The following is a 22,384-nucleotide window of genomic DNA, read 5'->3' as shown; positions in this document are numbered from 1 at the left end:
CCCTGCCCAGCTTGGACAAAACATACAGCACATGAGTTTCTTCCTTTTGTCAGTGTGGCTCATGGCATCAGCAGGGAGCAGAGCTGGGACCAGGCAGGGCACGTTGACCACCGAGTGTGAGCGAAATGCTGCAGGTGCCAACTCCATTGTTCAAGGAATAGACACCCTTTTATAGCGCTTGTATTTCATTCTCTACTGCCGGAATGGAGAAACATGCTGGGTTTTTGCATCCATAATTGGGGAAGAACAGATGGTAGAGGCACAGTTGGAAGTAATACCGCCATTAAAATAATCTATACGGCTCGTAACTCTCCAGCACGTGAGAAAGAGCAGAGCCTGCCTTTGCCAGAGCGCCTTGCCCAGCCCTTCCCCAAGCTGCAGAATAGCTAGGAACGTGTTCTTGCAGTTGCTGGGGTATCCAGGAGACTGGGTGGTTTTACTGCCAGATGACATGGATCCAGTGGGTCTCTTCTACCCTTCCAGCAAGGCACCATCTTCTACAGCATAACAGAATTACTGCTTTCCCCAAAGCATCCAGCTAAAGGAACTACTTACTTTGCATTCACAGAATCACAGAATTGTAGGGGTTGGAAGGGACCTCCAGAGATCATTGAGTCCAACCCTCTGCCAAAGCAGGTTCCCTACACCAGGTTGCAATTCACCCTAATTGTACAAAAAAAAAAAAAAAAAAAAAAAAAAAAAACAAGAAAGAAACACAAAGTCCCAAGTACTTCAGGTAGGCAGGAGTTGTCTCTGAAGTCAGCTTAAACTGGGTGTGATGGGAAAAAAAAAGATGCTACCAAACCCCACTGACTGATGAAAATTGAAACTTCTCATGGGAACAACCAGACCTGGACCTGACTTCAATCTATTTCAATACCCAAGAGCTTCTTTGCAAAATCAGCCCAAGAGGAACACACAGAACAGACCAGGCTGCTAGCTAATATTTGGAAAGACATGTTCTTGTTCTGCATGACTTAGGCTGTGGTTTCAGAAAGCTCTGTGCCCTCCAGAAGCCCCAGCCATGTTTGGTACCTCCTGACGGGTGAGGGTTTATTGGAGAATCAGAGAATCACCTGTGCTTTGGTTACTGCTTTGACCTGGTCTGTTTTTCAACACAGCCATACTACAGAAGAGGTCCCAGTCCATCAATACAAAATGGAGGACACGTCTGAAGTCTCAGAGGAGCACAGTGGAAGGAGCAATCCTTTCCCACGCAGACCCGGAGGCCAACATCCTCATCCTGATTTAGTGAGCAGAGTAGGAAAGTGAATCACAGCAGGAACCATTCTCTGGCAGGGAACCCCAGGCCTCCTACAAACACCTCCCCAGGCAAAGGCAATGATTTTCCCAGCCTGAAAATTCTTTGTTCAGCTTAAAATCTTCACTGCAATCATGCAAGCACCTCCCTACATCCTTACCCCGTGCCCTGAACACACTGGAGCCAGCAGGACATTACCTTGACAGCTGGCTTTGCTTTATGGAGCTGTAAATACATTTTTTAATAGGCTGGCGGCAAGAAAGATGTGTTTCAGACTCAACAACATCCCAAATTAACTGAGATTCATTTCAAAAAGGGTGAAGGGGGGGAGGCAGGGGGAACACAAGCCTGAAACCCGCAGAACATAAAGCCTTGGTAGCAACTGCCAAAAAGCCCCTGCACAGCTGCTTTCTGGCTCTGCAAAGAGATTAAAACCTGCAGCAACATCAGGCTGAAGGAGGCCACTGCAGGCCGTGCGCATGCTCAGAGAGGAGCTTTTCGGTGGTTTTTTTTTTTCTTTTTCATTCTTAAATTGTGATTTTCCTAGAGAGGAGCCAGCCCACAGCCAGCATTCTGCTGCCCCATCCCCACACTCAGAGTCCCGCTGCACCCCAGGGGCTTTTAGGGCAATGCCCCACGTAGGGCTTGCAGAGCTCTGCACAACCTCTGGCAGCGTGGGGTGACCTCCTGCCTCCATCCCCTCCTCCTCCTCCTCGTCCTCCCTGTGCTGCAGCATTAAGCTTGACGTGCCTTCGTTCGCCCCGCCGCTGCTCTCTGACGCCTAATTTGACTAACCCTTTAGTGACTAATTTAATTACCCCGGCCCACAAACTGACAGACAGCTGTTAAAAATGGTTATTGCATTATTAATATGCTCCAGTAATTTCCCATTAAAACTATACTGTTAATAATTTTTTTTTTCCCCCTGTATTTCTTCCCTCTTAATTAGTCTATTTAAAACTTTGAAGGAATATTCTCTTTATGGTAAATGGGAGCGTCGAGCAAATTACATTTTTGATTGAATACTTCTGTGATAGGCCAGCAAATAAGACCATTGAGTTGTTAATTATTGTCAGAGTTTCACACGATGCCTGCTAATGAGGCAGTCAATCTTCTCTGCCACTCCTGGAATATTAATGGAAGCCTTTGGTATTGGTTTTGTCACTGGGAGGAACCAGGAAATCCTTTCTTGGGCAGCTCTGGGTGCTGGAAGGTGAGGAAACTGCCAGGTTGGATGGGTGATGGAGACCAACAGGGCTTGAAGGCAGGTTGAGCTCAGGAAGATCTTGAGCATGCTAACTGGCTGGCTCAGCTTGTACACCCAATGGGTGGGTTGCCATGAATCAGATCACTCCCCTCTCTGCAATAAAGGGCTTTTTTTTCTCCTCTGAGCCAAGTGAAACACCCGATCTCTCAGGTATTTCCATAGGATGATGCAGGAAAGTCATTAGCAAAGCAGACCCACGTTGGGATTCACACTCAGCTGCAAGGCAGTGAGAGATCATAAAGCCACTGTGAGTTGTGCTGGATGGTGAAAGGGCAGGTTTCAGCAACACTGCTCACGCTGCTCAGGAATTGATTAGCACTAATGTCAGGTAGTTCTCATTGGAACAAGGAGGAGCTGGGAAGCAAAATCTGCTGCTGTCAGGTCTGTAGGACTTGACTTCCCAGCTTGGCTCCCATTGCCTTGCTGATGTTCAGAGCACTGGTCTGGTGGACACAGAGAACCATGCTTGACCATGCCAAAGCCACTCCCATCCCAAAAACACCTCTGGACACACCAGAGGCCCAGATGAAGAAATTACCTTACTTTAGGACAGAGGAACTGAGAGAGGACTGGGTTTCATAATCTCATACATGTGCTCCCTGTGCTGCCAGTGACAGCCAGAAGCAATGAGACTTTCCAAAAGCCCAGAACTGCTCACAAACCAGTGCTCTGCTGGGTCAAAATTCCACCGAGCTGCTCACACAGACGTGCATTTAAAGGATGATGCATGTGTTCCTCCCTCAGCCCCGAAAAAGCAAACATGAACACAGAAACTGCTCCACTGCACTCCATAGTGCAACCTCCTCCACCTATGCGTCCTCCTCCACGTTTTGCTGGCACCTGACCTCCTGCAAAGTAAAGGCAGCAACCTTTGCCAGCACAGAGCATTTCCAGGGGTGCATGTGGGGCTCTGCAGGGCAGCTCACCAAGCTCATCATAACTGGAGATATTTCTCAGCATAGGTGAGGTTAACCAAGAGACACACAGGGCACAGTCTTACCTAGCACATCAGTGGAGTAGACACAGCAATGCCTGTGCCCCATGCGCGGGATAAGAGAAAAGAAGACAAGTGCAGACCAAAGGTAACTGATTTCCAAACGCAGATGAGTCTAAACGGATTGTGATTTCAGCTGTGGGCAGAGGACAAAGCAGCAGATTTGTCAGGACTGCACAAGCACAAGGCAGAGCAGAAACGTGCCTTCCCTAAATAGGTCGCACAGCGTTCCGCACTCGCTTTTATTTCTGTGAATGAGCTCTGAGGAAGTGGTTGTCTGGGCACCTGACCCAGGGATGGGCAGAACCCACGAGACTCCAAACAGCTTCACTGATTGCTTCTCTCCCTTCAGCCTGCTTCGGCCCCCCCCCAGCCCCGCTCCTGCCAATGAGCAGGAACCCGCTGCTTCCCCAAAGGAGAGCATCAGTACACATCAAGAGGAGGAACACCCCTGGGTACCAGCACGCAACCACACGGGGACCTCGTGCACCAGGCTCTGCCACCGGGAAACTCAGCTCTGGTTCTAAGAGCCTGCAGTGACACTTCCAATGAGAGTTAATAGCAGATGACAGGCTGTCAGCATGGGCACGCACAGAATAAACAGGGGCTGGGTTCAAGAGCCTCACTGCAGGTTAACCCCATCCCTTTCCACAGGGTTTTCAGGGCACCCCCCTGGGGAGCTGGCGCACAGCAGCTGCTCCGCAGCATTTACTCAGGTAGCTGAGCCCTGGCAGATGTCAGGGCCCATTACACATGGATCAGCTCTGCGATAGATGGTTATAAGCAACGTATTTGCCTCTCAGACTCTACAGGTCAAGGAGCTCTTTATTAAACCACCCACCATTTCATCATTAACCCTTTACAAACTACTCCGCTACGGCCCAAAGCTGCATCCAATTCCAGAGCAACCACATTTCAGAGCCAACACCTTCAGCTCTGCCCAAGTGTGTCTAATACACACTAATTAAGAAGAAAAGAAAGAAAATGTGGACTGAACTGAATAAAGAGACTTCTTATTGCAAAATCTCAGTGCATATTTACACAGTATCCTGCCTTAATTCTCAGCTTCTTCATCTGTGTCATTTTAAGCCCTGCACAGTAGCAGGGAAGTATTAGCTGGTGTTTAATTGTGTGCTTCTGAGTTAAGGGCTGCTGCAGGGAGGGAGCCCCTATCCACAGGTGGTCGGAGCAGCACAATTAGGATTAGCTAGGACACGGGCAGGCAGTGACGTGGGACATCCCATGGCCCCAAGCTGGGGTGAGAGCTGCCTGAGAACATCACCAAAGGGACAGCCTCAATGGCATTATGGGCTCTCATTCACACTAATGATATTTACATAGCCCAGATGCTAGCAGGTAGAGAGAGCCTCAGTCTAGGGGAATTGGGTACTGCCAGAGAGCTTGACAAGGAACAGGAATGTGGCCTTGCAGGGTACATCCCATTCCCCTGCAGTCACTTTGGTGGCTCCTCTGAGTCAGTTACTCAGGGTTCCCCCGGCTCCTGGAAGGGCACTGCTCAGCCCATCCCAAAGTGTGCAGGTAAGGCAGCAGGACACTGGCACCAAGCATGTTCTGAGTGACACACGGAGGGCACAGAAAGCTGCAGTGCCCCTGCCTGCACCCTAAGCTACAACAACAGGCTCTTGGTTCAGCCGCCAGCACCTCATTATATCAAAAGCACTGGAGGAAATGTCTGGAGCTGAATTGATTAGCACACAGGAATTCTTCAGGCAGTGAAAGCAGGGCAATTCCCAGGATGGTATTATTATTTTGCAAAGCTTCACCTAATTTTCTTGGTGTTATTTTTCCTCCCGCTTGCTCCCCAGCCCTCCTTCCCACCCTCTCCAGCTTCGCAGCACTTTGATGTCGTCTCTCCAAACAATATTCTGCCTGATGTGATGCAGTGTGCCACTCAGGAAAGCACCACCGCCCACCAGAACCCTGGGCTTTACATGTGTAGCAGCAAGAAAAAGTTGAGGGTGCTTTTCATTCTCACTTTCTAGCCGGCAGCCAGACCTGGGGAGGCCACAGAACCTGTGTAGGACTTACCATCAGATACATCATAGACAGAGAAGTCAAATACACAGTGAATAAGCAGATGAAAAAGGGCAATGATGCAGAATCTGGACACAACGGAGGCAAAGGGCAGAGGGTTTACAGCTGTGGCACAGCATAAGGAAATCAAGGATTTTCCATGCCAATGGGCAATGCTGGACACAGGACACTGATACAGATGCAACACACATGCTAAGCTTTCCGGGCTTTACATCTGGGAAGTGCTGCACTGTCTCTCCCTATGGGTATCTCAAGAGCAGAGGGCATGACAAAGCACCCCGAGAGCCACAGAGACAACCCGGAGCAAAGCAAAGCCTATGGGGAATGCTGCAGCTGCGGGGCTGCAGCTCTTTACTATGAGAGTAACAGCTGCCCAGAGAGGCTGTGGATGCCCTGTTCCTGGAGGTGTTCAAGGCCAGGTTGGATGGGGCCCTGGGCAGCCCGGTCTAGGACTAAATGGGGAGGTTGGTGGCCCTGCATGTGGCAGCAGGGTTGGAGCTTCGTGATCCTCGAGGTCCCTTCCAACCTGGGTCATTATATGATTCTGTGGAATTGCCCAGCACATCAGGGTCAGTGGAAACATCTCCTGGCTACTCAGGAGCTCAGCTGACACTAATTAACTTCATCTATCTTGGGATACCTCAGCCTCTTCTGTTCACCAGCTGCAGCTGTGGTTGCCCTGTGGTTGAAGCTGAATGAAGGTTTTCTCAGGCAGTTTTGTCGGTGAGCACAATTCCTCCATAGCCATGTGTGCATCCACCATCCCTTTAAAAAACTACCAAGAAATCAAATGAACCCAGGGGCTGATTTTCTTGATTTTCTCCAAAGGTCCTTTCCAAACCTACAAGGGATGGTGTCCTCCCTGAAACACCCCTCAGACAGAAGGACAAGCCTCCCCAGCTCATGTCCACCTCCGTTCCCATTGCCTTCACTGGGAGGTTGTTTCTCATCCTCTGGCAGCTCTGAAACCCATTGCTCCATTGCTGGCACGCTCCCAGGAACATTTCAGCTCGGATGCATTTTATTAGTTTTGTCCTCTGAATGAAGTGATCCAACAGCAGTCACGGGAGATAAAAACCAGAAAGGAGGAGCAGAAATGGACCACATCGGGCAAGTTTATGGCACCTGAAAACTCATCAGAAGCAGCCAGTTGATGGGGCCAGCTCCTTCCAATTGCATTTTAAAATAGCTAAAGAAAAGGTATTCATCTTTTCCCAATGTCACAGCCTCACACAGGACTGTAGCTGCCACTCACATAGCTGAACTGGAGGGGAGGCATACAGCCAGGTGGGAATGGGCCATCGTCCCATCTGCTCCTGCTTCAAAGCACCGCAGTGCCTTCAGGACAAGTTTGCTCCTGGCAGCCCTGGGAGAGGGAGCACAGGCTCAGAAAATCCTTCCCCAGGCACACAGGGAGTCCTGGCCTCGTGCTGCTGCACTGTTCTCATTCCTCAGCTGTCCTTCTCCTGAACCCACCAATGCCATACTGCACAACTTGGCATTGTGATGAGTGATGTCAACCTGGGTCATCAGGGTTGGTAACAGATAGCAAAGCTGACTGCAAATTCTTTGTGTTTGCTGGTGCTCAAGTGCCTGCCCCACACTAGTTGTGCTGCTGCTGTGTCCATTCCCAGCAACTTGGTGTTCTCCAGAAGCACAGCATCCCTCCCAGCAGCAGCCATGCCCTATGCTCTGCTCACAGCCCGGCCACCCCCAGCAAGCACCTGCCTGCTGCAAACACCCAGCATCCCACCCTCCCCAAGCAATGCTGTGGTTTTTAACTCATTTCTCCTTCATGTGCAATTGCCAACAAAACGAAGCCTTCTCCTTTGCTGCAACACCAGCTCAACAGCCCAGGAGCACTGTGTCCCCAGCTGCCTCCTGCCTGCCCCAGGCTGCCCTGGATGACACCAGCACATCCTTATGAAACCCCAGGCAGGCTGTAGAGCTCGATCATTCACTGCAAAAGAAACAGCAAGGGTAGAAGAGGAGGGAAAGGAGGAAAAAGAGGAAAAGAGAGTCTCCCAGCAAAAGCTGGATGCAGCTGCTACCAAGAGGTGATCACCCAGTTTCCCAGTGCCCTGCCCAGGCTGCAGGCACTCACAAAGGACAGCTAAGAAAACTCATATGCAGGGAAAATATATAATCAGAGAAAAATAGCACAGGCAGGCTGGACAAAATGAGAAGCCATGGGGCTGTGCTGCTTTTGAACTTGCAGCTACAAAGCATACTCCAGCCAATGTTTAATAGGAAACAAAGGCAGGGATGTAAAAACAAATACTGTCATCAGACAGGGAAGGGAGAGCTCCTTTCACTAAAGCAATCCTAATGCCTGACTTAGCAACCTTCCATCTCTCTAAGTGCATACACCCGTGCTGCATTTCAAATCCACTGCCTGCCCTGCAAATCCCCTATGTCCAGGTCCTGCTTGGATGCCAGTAGGATACTGCTGCCCAGGGCTGAGCTGCTCTGATGGACAGACGGACAGACACAAACACACAGCTACCAGCAACTGAAGATCTGCGGCAAGGAGAAGCTGCAGAGCTCGGTGCCAAATCCTGCTCTGCAATGGGAGATCCCAGCTACATTAAAGAGAACCATTCCGGGTGTGAGACAGCATGTGTGTATTTGGCAAGTGTTGGGGGTTTTAATTGTCTCAATAAATACATAAACAAAATCTGTTTGTGCATTTGTTTGCTTTTCCCTCCTGGGCTCTGTGGCACCGTTGATGAGAGGAGCAGCAATCACTCAGCTGCACAACTCATGGCTGCTCCTGGTGCGTGCTCTCTGCAACGGATTTGCCTATGAGCTCAGCTGAAATTTACAGGCATTGCCCCTAAGTGGTTTGATCATTTTCTGTGTAGTTTTATGGAGCAGTATGAAGAGCTCAGGAATCACACAAAAAGGGAAATTCAGCATTACTGTAGCAGGGATTATTGCAAAGCCCACAAAGAAGCAGGGCTGATATCCCTCTGCCTCTGGCAGTGCAGATCCCACTGCTGGTGGTGGATCACAGAGATGCACAGAGCACAGTGAGGTCTCTGCACCCTCCCAGTGTGAGGGAGGTGCTGCTAGGCACGGGTTTGGCTCTGACCTAACCAAGACATTCCCTGGGTGATTCCAGATTGAGTTTAATTCTTTTCCCTCATTTCCTCTCTGCTGTTCATTTCCCCATTGCACCGCTCCTGCGATTCCTCTCTCCTTCTGCTCGCAGCTCTCAGTGGCTGCCACAAGGTTACAGCCCCATTTAGTCATCCTTTTGCCAAATGAGACAGAGCTGACTCTTCCAATCTGCTCGAGGAAATCAAACCGGGAGGCAGCGAGCAGGAAAATCCCACAAGCACCAGGACGATGTGGGGTTGACACACGCAGTGCAAAGGCTGGCAGCTGCCTTTCTGAGCAGCATCCGCCCTTTTCCCCAAGGAAGATGAGGCTGGGGGCTGCCTTTATCCCGTGTTAAGCAGGAGCTGCTCCTCTGAGCTGGTAGCACATTGGGGTGTTAAGAAGCCCAGGCCAGACTCTGCAATGCGTGCAGTAATGGATTGCCCTCCATCCAGAAATGAGTAAGTTGTGCTTGGTGATGGAATGATCAATTTGCTCCATCACGTTAAGCTGTCCATTCATCACAGACACCTGCTGTCAGCCACTCACGGCCGCATCGCTGGCACTTGTGGCTGCTGTTATCATCAGGGAAAGAGGTGGGAAGGCAGCAGCCCAGGGTCACTGGTCCTGCTGAGAAACAGCCCCAAAAAGCGCTTCCCTTGCACAAACACATCCCAAGGCTCGGGAACAGCTGATGCTGCAAGGATAGACAGACCGTGAAGGCAGAGGAAATAGCAGGAGTGAACCCAAGAGAAGCCCTTTTGCACCAAATTGGGTGGTGCTCGAGATAAGCACAGAACCCACCCTGTGCTGGAGCAGAGCGCTCAGCAGAACCCTCCTGAGCCTTGGCCGGGTTTGCCTGAAGCAGCGCTCATTTCCCTGTGCTCCCAGGGGTGAGGTGTGAGGCCCACGTGTCAAGGAGATGAAATCTGCTGATGCTTAACAAAACCGCTTCCCCTCTCCTGGCCCATTCCCTCTGCCTTTCTCCTCCACTTCTCCTTCCATCCCCCTCCACCGGAGAGTGCAGGGAGACTCACAGCAAGGTGTAAAGCACTCAAATTACTGCAAAAGCTGGTGCCACACTGGTGTTACTGGTTGATACAGAAAGTTTCAGCCAGGTCAGGCCATGTGTCAGGAGGATAACATAGCTCCCATCCTCAACACAGGCCAGCCCCTGATCCACAGGACGCACAGGCTCAGAGCTGGGGAGCATAACCAGCTCAGATGCAGTGTGTGCAGCACTGGGAGAAATGAAGATAAAATAATAATAATAACAGTAACAAAAAATCTCACTGATTGTACTTTGGCAAAGAATTCCAAGAGCAAAGGGGCTCGCTTGGGAGCAAAACGAAGATGAATTGACAGAGAGTTCAAGAGAATTCATTCTGCCACTGAACACTTGTCTCTCCATCAGGACATCTCAAAGCCTTGTCAAGCGAAGGCAAAGCTTTTATTTGTTTCTATGGTTGCCATAACAATAAAGCTATATGTCATGTCAGGCAGCAGCTGAGGCTCGCTCCTCCGATTTATACCTGCTCAGGAGAAACTACAAACTTTTCTGCAGAGCTGGTGGCATGGATGGGCACGGGGTGACACCACCAGCACAGTGACAGCAGGGCAGGAGCCCCTGCATCACCTCCAGGGGACACCTTCAGCACCAGTGCCACCAGCACCGGTGTCACCCCACACACCTGGAAAGCCACCAAAGGCTGCTGCTGCAACTCAGCGCTGCATTGGGAGCAGGAGCTGCATGTCCTCCTGATATACACAGATACCCATGGGCTGAGCAGCCCACACTGAACAAACACAGCAATGTTCCATCCCACAGGACAAATGATACTTCCAATAGGACCAAAAAGAGTCCCTTTCCCTTGTCTAGTGCACACTAGACAACAGGCAGCATCCCACCTGCCACCCCTACCTGCAGGGTGGGCTGCAGCCATGGCAGAAGGCTGGAGGAAGCCTCAGCAGGGAACCACACGGAGAACAGCATCTCTGTAAGCCACAGGGAGCCAGCACTGCTCCGGAGATCTGCTGATGGCACAGCCCCACCCGGCCTTTCTGCAGTCCCCAGCGTCTTCATAAAACCACAAGGCCGTGTTCAAACCTTTAACCCTCCGCGTTGTAAAGACTTCATCACTTGTTTCCTCCAAGCCAGGCTTTCTGCAATTTTCCTCCATTAAACTCTTCACAAGAAATGACCTCAGAGTGAAAAGGTGCCAGACTAATGAAAGGTCTGGAGGAATGCAGTACGCTTGTTACTGAAGGTACAGAAGAAATACTGGACTGAATTATCATCGTGGTGTTACAGGACAGCACACGGGACACTGCGGGAGCTGAGACACAGCCGTGCTCCAGCTGCTGTAATACAGCACAGGGCTGATGCTGGTGTGTGGACATGGAGGGGGTCACAGCTAAAACACCACAGCACACAAGCAGGAGCTGACAGCGTGCAGCCAGCAGTGTCACCACGGCTCCAGAGAGCAGGGCTGCATGAGGGCAGAGGGATGACTCTTGAATTGCTGTGTGCTGGACAGTACATGTTCAACTCCAATGGTAGGTCCAGAATTACCAGACTCCATTCAGACACCTGGACCACCAGAACTGCTGCATTACCACTCCCTTGACTTGCTGCCAAAGTACGTCTCAGTCCAAAGGAGCAAAGCAAAGATGAACAGCTTTATAGTACCGTTCTCATTTTGTAAAACCTCCTAACAGCCTCAATATGGAGACAGGACAGGCAATGCTCACAGGTGCCAAACACCACAACGTCCCTCCTCATGGGCTGCACACTGAGCATCCCGAGCACAGCTGCTCTGCACCAGCACCTTCAGCAGCCCCTGTGCAGCACCATCTCCACCCCATCCTTCACAGGGTGCTCAGGAACCTGAGCTGCCAGCCCGATCCTCCTTTGAGAAGCATTTAGGTTCTAATGCAGGAATAATAACACCTCAGTTTGGGGTTTTCACTGTATCTGCGAAATCCTCCATAATTCAGCATCAAATATTTATTATTACGTTTATTAAAGTTTTAATAATTTAGCATTTCCTTCACGTATGATACAAGCACCATGAACTCACCTCTTTTATTCTACCTGGGTCACTCTTGATATTTATATTAGCAATTCTCATTTGGGGTTTCATTTTGGAGGGGAGCAGACAACAGCCTTTGGGCCAGAAACTGCCCTCCTGCCCCAGCACTCCTCCACCAGGAGCCCTGCCAAGACTCACAGTGATGGGACAGAAAAGTGGAAATCCAATATCCCATTGCTCTTAGAAAATGAAAGAATATGGGTTGGGGAGACAGGGATTCCCAGGACACACAGCACAGACAAGAATCAGCACATCAAGAAATTGCCTTCATTGAATAGGAGAAGGCAGTAAGCAGGAAGGCAGGGAGGACTCCTAGGGAATCCCTGGCACTCTGAGATCACACACTTAATCTAGATTTAAGCAAGGAGAGGAAATACACACCGATACCTTACAAATCAAACAGCTAAACCTCTGCAAACCAAGCAGAGGTGAGCAATAACAACACCACCTTCCAGCTGGGGCACAGAAGACAACTGTTTTGCCTTGACTCTCTTTCCAAGCCCCAAACTTTGCCCACCTTCAGCCCTGCTGAATGAGATGTCAAAGCAAGTCTGGCTAAAGCACAAGCTAGTGAGAATGGGAGAGCCAGAGAAAAATCTGGGCATCTGCTGAACTCAAGGGAGAAAAATAACCCTTCTAATTGCGTAGTAATTGGACAAACAACACAATCTTTCACCAGGCTCTGACCTTGGCCTCTCAGGAGGCCCGAAACAGAAAATCAGTGGTGTAGTAGATGTGATATACATCAGCATCTCAGAAAGATGACGACATCCTCTGTACCTATAAATGCACTAACTAAAGCTATGCAAACAAACATTAGATTAAAGCCACTTGAAAACAGCCTTGTCATAGGTCTGAGCAGTTCACCTGATGGGACTGTCAGGCTTCAGTTACATGACATACCTGGCCTAGACCCACAGCAACCAAAAATCACCTGGAAAATAACCACATCAGATCTCTTATTGGAAGAAAATTGATCAAACTTGTTACATAAATTACTGAATCCTCAGTAGCAATTTAAAGACCAGCCTAGCCACTCAAGCACGAGTAAAATGAGAAATCTGCTTCCTACCTGACATCTGCCGGATCTTCCGTCACCAGAACATCTGTCTTGCAGCTGGCAAGAGGATTGATAGAGAGCTCCACGGGGGGCACCACGAAGCTCTTACTGACAGGCAGCCACAGGCCTTGTCCCAGACTATACGTGGACCTGAAATGGGGACAAACACATCATATAGGAATACAGAATCTACAGTGAATGGTGGACCTCCAACTCAAATACAGACGAGCCGAATGCTACCCAACCCACCTGAGTATCTTCTCCGGAGCTTGCTCTCCTGTGACCAAGTCGTATCCTCTCTCAAGTGTGGTGTAGGGCCACGGCCTGGGAGACCAAGAGGGAGAGAGAAGCTGCGTCACATACCCAGCAAGGACAGCAGCACCACCAGGTGCCGGATCTCTGGTGATAATGATGAAAGTCACAAGGAAAGGAGCTGAGCCCAGCATGAAGCCAGCTTGCTGTGCACAGGCAGCTTCCACTCACCCTTCGCTGTGTCCCCAGTCAGTGCGCACACACAGGTGGCGATGCATGGGGTCCGGGGCATAGCCTTCATGACAGCTGCACTCTCCTGCAAGAGACCAGGGACATGTAAAACCTCCCTGTGCAGAAAGCACCACATTGGCTGCTCCAGTGAAAACGGTGTAGAGCTGTGTCAGCTGGGAAAAGGTTAGGAAAAGGTTCTGCATCAGAGAGCGGTGAGCATGGCACAGCTCTGAGAGCAGTGGGCATAACCCCAAGCTGCCAATTGGGGAGCACTTGGACACTGCTCTCAGACCTAGGCTGTCTGGAGCCAGGAGCTGGGCTCAGTGATCTTTATGGGTCCCTTCCAGCTCTGGATATTCTATGACTCTATGACTTCTCCGACAAGGTTATATGATGTGTTACTGGAGCTGGAGATGTGATGCAATGAATCAAGATGTCTGATCCCAACCCATGTGCATCCTTTCAGCTCCCCAGGCCCAGCCAAGCCCGGCCTGATGGCCTCCAAAGAAGCTCAGCATAACACCAGCATCTCTCCAGGACAGCAAACATCCACCCCATAGTTGCAGTCTACTCTGCAATCCCCCAGCTCACTCAGTGCAGAAGAATCAAACTCCCTCCACTCCTGGCCTCCAGCCTCTGCCATTCCAAGGGGCTCCCACCTCCTGTTACACTCTGCTGACAGCAGGAGCACAGACCTGAGGTTGGCCCAGATCGATCCTGCTTTCAGTATGAATATATAACCCGGAGCAAGAAACAGCAAAATCAAAAGATGAATTGGATTTGCACGTGGAATTTTCTTACAAGCATCTGTCAATTACTTCTCCCACTCCCTCTGCCTCGCTTTGTGCTGTTCCTCATTGCTGGGCTTTAAGCTTTGGGGCAGAGCCAGGGGGACCACAAAGAGGGGGGAGGCAGGCAACGAGAGCCCCCAGCACCAGCAAGGCTGCAGGTGGGCAGAGACTGCGTGCACCTCAGTCCCCAGCTGAGCTTAGCTGTCTTGCAGGGATTACAGTAAAGAGCTTTATTGTCAGGAGGGAACGAAACGGGGGTGCAGCCTACTAGATTGTAAGAGATGTCTGGAAAAGGAGAGGTAGGGAAAGAGAAGGGAGGGGGAAAGAAAGAGACAGCTAATGATGTGCTAAAATACAACAGCACCTTCATGAAATATTCACTGCTTTAAACGCGTCTAATATTAAAGATTAAATGTCCTGGGATTTGTCCTAGCAACTTCCAAGCACTGATTTATGATGTGTCAAAAGCTGCTAACCTCATGATTCATAATGGGAGAGGCAGGAGCATTACTTCTCCAAAGGGATGGAGCTGGGCAGGAGACGGTGTGAGCTCACCATGCCGCAGCCTGCCTGGCCCAGGGCGGTCTCATGACAAGAACTGCACGTCCTAATGGCTCCATCAGTGAGTTAAAAAAGAAAGAAAAGTTATTTCTTTCCTTGGGTGCTTAGTACACAAGTTCCCCCAGCCACGATGTGGATCATTAATTCCCAGCGCTTATTACATAACAAATATATGATCTGCAAATGAGAGACATCTCAGAGTGCTTGCAAAGCAGAGCTGGGAGTCTTGGGGCACCGGCTCACTTTCTGAGCCTGCCACAGAAATTAGAGCAAATAAGGGGAAAAGGAAACACCCATAGAGGTTGGCATCCAACAGCCCTATCACCGCCTTGGTTATTGATGGCTGCAGGTGCCAGGGCCGTTAACCCCTTTCCCGCAGCACGATGTGTTTATTTTGTCCGCCAGTTTGTTTACAGTTGAGGCAGCTCGATGTCGGAAGGAGGAACTCCATCAACCTGCAGAAATATTGATTTTATTGACTTCAATCCTAGAGCTTCAACAGCTACAGCCAGTGCTGGAGGCTTTACTGGGACGTTTATAGGGAGGTTTGTGTCGGGAAGTGGGAGCGCCACGCAGCAGGGATGTTGTGCAGGGCTGAGAGAGTGGTGAGCTGCTGGAACAGCTGCCCAGAGAGGCTGTGGATGCCCAGTCCCTGGAGGTGTTCAAGGTCAGGTTGGATGGGGCCCTGGGCAGCCTGGGCTGGCATTAAATGGGGAGGTCGGTGGCCCTGCCTCTGGCAGGGGGGTTGGAGATTCGTGATCCCTGAGGTCCCTTCCAACCCTGGCCATTCTGTGATTCTGTGAGATTACCAGCACCCTCCTCCTTCAGCCGCCCAAAATATCCTAGAATTTCTTCTGTCCTCAGCCCTGCTGGTTGTGATGCTGAACCAGCTGCTGCTGTGGCCTGTGGGGTGAATCAGCATGAGCTCAGTGCGACCGAGGTGGGGGTCCCGGGCCCCTAATTCCTCCTTTGAGCAAGTGTATTTCCTTAAGAGCAGATTTCAACATGCTGCTACAAACTGCCACCACCAAAAGCCCAAACAACAATGCTCTTGTTCAGGGCTACAAAACCTTTTGCCTCTGCTGAGGGAGGACAAATGAACTGGGATCTCCAAAGTGCTGTGACAAGCAGCCCATTTCTGCAGACACCGACCCGTGCTGCGCTCATGGTGCAAACACTGATGCTGAAGCCATTTGTCTTCTTTCAAATTCAGAACCCTTGAATCAGGCCAGATCAGACTGCCCAGCCATGGCTGATGGCAGGGAGCACAGAGTCTCCAGGGCTGCAGAAGCTGCAGGGTGCATCCAGAGCCCCCAGACACGTCTCACAGCCTCCTCCTGCTGTGCTTTCATGTCCATAGGGCTGGCAGGGAGATGAGCAAGCACAGAGATCAAAGCAGCACTGAGTGGCACGCAGAGCCCTGCCACAATCCAGCACTGCTGCTGCAACTGGGAAGAGGAGCAGGACCCAGAGCATGGAGGAGGTGGGCAAACCGAGCACACATCTGCCTGGTGGCTGCACACAGGTGGCAGCTTCCTCTGCCTGTTTCCAAGCACAGGGCTCCATATGGCACACCATGCAGTACGGGAGCACTCTGCAGCCCCACTCTTCTGCACCACCAGCTTTTAGTTCAGGGCTGTCCCACAGCTCGTTCGTGCCCAAAGGAGAGGAGCCTGTCTGAACCCCCACTGTGCTCCTAGGGCAGAGGGAAAGCATACAGGAGCTTGGTGCAAGGGCCTACAGCACCTTCCAGCTGCATCCAGACCAGCGCAATGAGGACTTCAGCCCTTTTCTACACATCTACACAGGAAGCTAAAAGGTTTCTCCTATTTCACTCATCACACCACATTTCTGCTCATCCTGAAGCAGAAACATCCCCCAGCCATCTCCTTGCTTATCCACAGAGCAGCACAGCCAGGCTGCATGAGTGCCATGCAGCCAAGCGTTCCTGCGCCAGCGTGCTGGTAATCCTGTTATCCTCGTTAGGGCGAGGTGATCTACTGTGATAATGCTGTGGGATTCCTCTAATCCTCCAGTTGGCACACAGCAGAGGCTCCCAGAGTCCCTGTGCTCCCGGAGAAGCTGCTCTCTGCAGGCAGCAGCACTTTTACTCATGGAGCCAGGGACTGTGCCTCTGCCCTGGGGACCCCAGCACAAGCTCTGGCCCTTTGGGCACCTCTCCCAGAACCACAACTTGCACCCTGGGTGCAGGCAGGAGGCTGCAGGACTCACTCCAGGGCAAAGCTTAGCCCGTCAGTCCCTGCCACCACCCCAATACTGCACACATTGCTCCTGTCCCTGGGTAGCAGCCACGATGGAGGGGATGAGCAGGCCAGGGACAGGCACAGTGCACATGTGCACAAGGGTTGGCACAGAGTTTCTGATTGATACAGGTGCGGATGAGAGGGATGCTCAAAAAGCACCTCTACAAAACCCTTCTTTAAATGGGTTGCTGCAACCCTGTGGGATGTCAGAGGAAGAGAATCTGAGAAAATTCAACACAGAAAGGACAAAAATGGCCTTAATGGATCATTAAATTCCTAAATTCAATGGACAAGTGAGGGGTCCTCAGAAAGCGGCTGCTGAAACCAGGACCGGCCCAGCTGAGGCCATGACTCCTCAGCAGCTCCCAGCTCTGACAAGTTTCTCTTCCACCCTCATTATCTGCAGCTCCTGGCCTTTGGGGATGGCATCTTCTAAACTCTCTCTGCTTAATCCTGATGAGAAATTCAGTTTCACTAAAAGCTGTTCAGCTCTCAAGGAACAAGAAAGGAAAGCTCTTTCCTATCAGGACAAACTTTCTTTCTCTTTGATTATTTAATTCCTCTCTAAAGGAACACAGCCACCACGAGGCAGGATGACCAGCAGGCCCCCAGAGATCCTCCACTGCAGCACATGGGCAGCATCAGTCTGATACAGGCATGAGGGACAGCTCGAAGTGGCTGGGAGCAGAGGCAGACAGCTCTGCTCTGCTGTGAATGCAGAGGGAAAATCTGGAATCAACAGTACAGACACCTTCCTCTCCCCCCACTGCAAGTCACTCTCCTTGCCCAGATGCATCAAAGCACTTGAGAGCAAACCTAACTTGTGAGGATTGTCTCTGGGTTTACGCTCGACACAGATATTATTCTCATTATCATTTGCTAAGCCCCTAAGCTGCACTGCTGAGGAAGCTCCCCGCGGGCACACGTGGGTGGCTGCTGTAAGGTCCTGAGCAGGCAGCACCCAAGGGTGCTCTGCAGTGCCCAACTTCTGCGCTGACACCACCAAAGTCAGCCAGCAGGGCTGGTGGGATGGGCCAAGCAGGCAAAATGTGCCCAGGAGCACCTCCAGCCACAGAGCTCCCCTCCCTTCCCTCCTCTCCGCAGCCTCTAGACAGGCTCAGAAATGCCATTACAGGAACATTAGCAGCTGCAGGATTAAACACTCTAATGGCAGAAAATGAGAGTGCCAAGACAGCACAGATAACCTTAACACAGCCCCCTCGCGGGCATGCATTTTGATTGCTGTTTATGTCTAACACCACAGCCCCAAGCAGTTAGCTTGGGAGTTAACTGCCTCCTGCCCTGCTTGGTGCGCAAGGCAAGCTGCGCCGCCGCACGAAAAGCAATTGCACATTGTGTGAGTTCTGACCAAGTTATTAAACTACATACCTTAGAGAGACAGAACCTCATCTGATGAAAGTCAAAGTCAATAAAGACACCGGGATCTTCCAACAGCGAAAACAGCACAAGTTCATGAGAACAAACAAATATTACTTGATGTGCACAAAAGCCACATGATATTAAATTGAACTATTGACGAAAATGGCTGTTCATAAACACAAGTAACCCCTCACCAAGGTTGGTCATCTGCTGATTTACATGTCCTGCTCTGCAACCCCCTTTAAAGAAAGGGTGCATTTAACACCGACTTCCATCTGTTTCCCACCCACGAGTCCTACCAGGCCAGCAGAGCCATCTGCGGCCACAGTGACAAACTCACCCATTTGGAAGATGATGGAAACCTCTTTTTCTTTTCCCCCTGCCAATTTCTAGAAAAAGACCTTTTGCTACCACACCTAATTGGGTTCTTACAAGCATGTGCCTATTGTTTTGTGGGTGCAATCAATTGTGAATGCATAGAAGACAGCTTTAACGGGTAAGTGCCTGATTTATGGATGGGGAAAAAAAATCAACGCACTTGCACCTGCTAATCAAGGTAGCGATCCATCTCATTTATGCCACTGCTCTGGCAAGCCTGACAGCACAGAATCAGAGGCTGTTTTTTCCAGCGTTTGGCCCTAAGGGACCAATTCTCCAGCAGGTCTCTTAAGCGATGCCCACAGAATGTGCAAGTGAATCAGTTTTGTGCATACAAAGCAGGTAATTGTGCTCACAAATCAGGATTTGCATATGCCACCAAAAAAAGGATGCCCTCATAAATGTTACTGGCACCGGTAAGGGAGGTGAATGAAAAAGCACTCCTTGATTGTAGGAAAAAGCATCTCAGAGCACGGCATGAATGCCACGTCCATTGGAAAACCCAACCGAGGCGCAGCTCTGGAGTGTGTTATCCACACTGTGAGGCTGAGGATAGAGTCAGGAGAGGCACCCGGCTCACTCGAGGCCACAGATGATATTCTGCTCCTGTGCAGATGTTGGTGCTCTCCCTGAAAAGCTCTGATGAGCTGGTACTTTGCAGAGAGGGCTTGAAATTTGTCAGGGGCAGCAATCATTTAATTAAAGAATGAGTCACACTGTGATGACACAAGGGAAAGCAAATTAAGGTCAGGCAAGCAAGATGTGTTTTGGCGTTTCCTAGCGTTTCCGAGCCATGGTTTTCAGTGTGGATTATTATTCATCCTGAAGCAGCACTTGTGGCTTTGCTTACGAATCAGCGCATTGCACGGACAGATATTCCACAAAACTCCAACCCTAAAGAGGTCTTCAGCTCAGGGAGGAGTAAGAGGCTGAGCGTCACCAGACCGCATGTGCAACCAGGTGACTTTTGTCCAAACCTGTGCCAGCAGTGCCTGGCAATGCTGCTGAGGATGAGTCCTCTCACAGAGGTGGAGGAGGTCTGCACACAGCTTGGAGGGAGAAAGCTTTGGGACAAGGCATTCAATGAAGGAGAGGGCGGCCTCCAAGGGGGACCGAAGGCAGAGTGGCTGTAAACACACTGAAGCACCTCAGGGGTTGCCCTGCTGCTCCTTATAAAGGAAACCTTCAGGGCACTCGTGCCCTAGACAGGACAAACCCTGGCCCAGCACCCCTCTTCCCCCATCCAGAGAGGATGGAGGGCAGGGAAATCCCCCGCACTCATTCCTCTAGATGCTCACAGCGATGATAAAATCCCTGACCTGGAAAGGTTGAAATCTAGAAAGGATTTATGTCCCCTTGTAAAACCACAGGCCTCTCTCTCTCGTGGTGATAAAAATAAATCACCCTTAAAAATAGAATGACATTAATAAATATAAATCTAAAAATACATGCAGTGCATCATGGAATTACGATCCTGGCATGGAAACTTCTCACCAGCTGAAGGCTCACCAACAGCAAGGATTGGAAGCAATGTTGAGGGCTATCTCCCAGGGTGGGAGTCCCATAGGTTCTTCCAAAGGACTCAATGTCAGTAGGTAGTTAATTGTTCAGCTCTTGGTAAAGTCTGGAAACTCATACTTCAAATCCACAGCCCCACCAGCCAGTCCTGCCCTACCCCTGCAATAAAACTGGCATAGACAGGAGAAAGGTTTTGCTTTATCCATGTGCAAATTCCCAGCTTGAAGGGAGAAGAAAAAAGCTGGTGTACAGATGTGAGGTAAGGAGCCTGATAGTTCAGTGCATGGCTGTTCTGCCCTCACCTCCATCACAGAGCTGAAGGCACAGACAGACACACAGACATTGCCCGATATGCCCAGCATTGGGATCACAGCCTGCCTAAATTCATCACAGATTTTCCACCTTGCTTCTCCCACTCTGAGCAGGTCACAGCCCCTTGAACCTGTTTCCTTCCCCCAGGCACATCCAGGACACACCATACTTCAACTAGTATCAGGTAGACTCAATGCTGCTGGATTTTGGTCAGATGGGAAGCAGGAATGGAAACTGTAAAGCAGCTGATGAGGTTAGAATCAAGCACTGTGCTGGAGCTGAGCTAAAGAGCATCATTCCCTTCCCTGCAAATGAGATCTGACATGTCCTGCTCGAGCATGGAGCATCCAGCAAGAGGGACAAGCTGCTACAGAGAGCTGGGGATGCAAAGGGAGCAGCATCTGGGCTGCTGTGGAAGAACAGCCAACACCATACAGGGCCTGTATCAGTGCCAAGGCCAGCACAAGACTGGCAAGCAGAGCATCGGGGCTGCCTCCATTCACCCTCCTCATGTTTTCTGCTGGAGGCAGGAGCTTTTTCTTCTTCCTCCCCTGGGTAGAACTGAACTCATCTTTCCTTATCTCAGAGGTGGCTGAGAGTTGCTGATGCCTGAAGTGATCACGCCGTGCTGAAGCACATGCTCTCACATCACCTCCATCTGCCAGGGGCTGCTACCTCAGCCCTCCTAGGCTGCAGGTGATGCCCAGAGCTACTCAGCATGGGGAACTCAGTCAGAGTGACTATTCTGCTGTGCCTACACCTGTCAGTACCTTCGCACAGACAAGACCTCAGGACCAGGCGTATGAAAAGAGAATACTGTCTTGATAAGCAAAACGGATTTAAGGAACTTAGTTTAGTATTTGCTGGAGTCACACATTCACGTGTCCCACTCATGCAGACCCCCATCGTTCCCTTGTTGCTCTTTTGCTGTTTTCTGGGTTCCCAGCTCACTGCAGCTGCTCCCCATGTATTAAACAGGAGAATGGGGACAGAAGGAAGGTGGCACTTCTTCTCTCCTTGGCCCCACACACGGCTGAGCCACAGCACAGCAGGTTGCAGATCCACGTGCAAGCAGAGCACACAGCAAAAAGCTCATCTATAGGTTAGGAAAGATAAAGGTGTCTGCAGCTCCACAAGAGAGGTGGAGAAGAGATCAGCACTAGGTCACACTGGGCAGAAGCACTGAAGGGAAAAGAAGTGACAGGTTCACCTGTCACTTTCTACTCTACTACTCAATTTCTACTCCCCATCCTGGCACTCAGCTGCTTAATGCTTGCTAATGGAGGTCACCAATACGTACCCTGCTGGTACTCAGCCCTCTGCCCTGATGCCAGGCATGGGTGAGCCATGCAGGTATTGACATAGCCAGAGACAAACCTCCCACACACCTCCAGCCTCTACAAGGTTTCTACTCTCCCCAGGCCTCCCTTACCTGTCTCTTGGTCACACAGCTGTTCACAGGCATCGGTGGTCCTCTGGCCACAGAGATCTCTCACCCAGGGAGACGTGGCATTGATCTGATAATAAAGGGACAGCTTGGCTGGGTTCAGCCAGTCGGAGATGTCCAGGTAGCTCCCCTCACTCACAACGAAGCTGCTGCCTGAGAGTGGAAAAAAAGTGTGTAAGGAAAGCATAAAAAGAAAATGAAAAGCATTTTATGCCAAAAGGTAGCATGTTGCAAGAAGGAAAAGGGTTGTCTTAAAACTGCAGCCTTCCAGGACCTACAGGGGAGTCAACTCTTTGAAAGGGTATAATAGATAATAGCAGGACAAGGGGAAATGGTTTTAAGTTGAAGGAGGGACCATTTAGGTTGGATATCAGAGGGAAGTTCTTTACTATGAGAGTGGTGAGGTGCTGCCACAGCTG

At 50.5% G+C, this 22,384-nt stretch overlaps 1 protein-coding gene across 3 annotated transcripts in view; it reads right to left on the bottom strand.

Annotated features, from left to right (window-relative positions):
* ASTN2 (astrotactin 2) overlaps window positions 1–22,384 on the bottom strand; it is a 257,021-nt gene that overhangs the window by 138,571 nt on the left and 96,066 nt on the right. For all 3 annotated transcript variants that reach the window (XM_042878916.1, XM_042878918.1, XM_042878917.1), the window contains exons 7-10: window positions 21,951–22,118; window positions 13,315–13,399; window positions 13,081–13,155; window positions 12,844–12,981 (exon numbers count right to left, since the gene is read on the bottom strand). In XM_042878916.1, coding sequence (XP_042734850.1) covers window positions 12,844–12,981; window positions 13,081–13,155; window positions 13,315–13,399; window positions 21,951–22,118 — 466 coding nt within the window. The remainder of the gene's footprint in view (window positions 1–12,843; window positions 12,982–13,080; window positions 13,156–13,314; window positions 13,400–21,950; window positions 22,119–22,384) is intronic.

The sequence above is a fragment of the Lagopus leucura genome, unplaced genomic scaffold, assembly GCF_019238085.1.
Source record: "Lagopus leucura isolate 7727_CA_CO unplaced genomic scaffold, USGS_WTPT01 Super-Scaffold_100022, whole genome shotgun sequence".
In the NCBI taxonomy this organism is placed as follows: Eukaryota; Metazoa; Chordata; class Aves; order Galliformes; family Phasianidae; genus Lagopus; species Lagopus leucura.
Note: the sequence above shows the minus strand (reverse complement) of the source record. Positions and strands in the feature narration are given on the sequence as shown.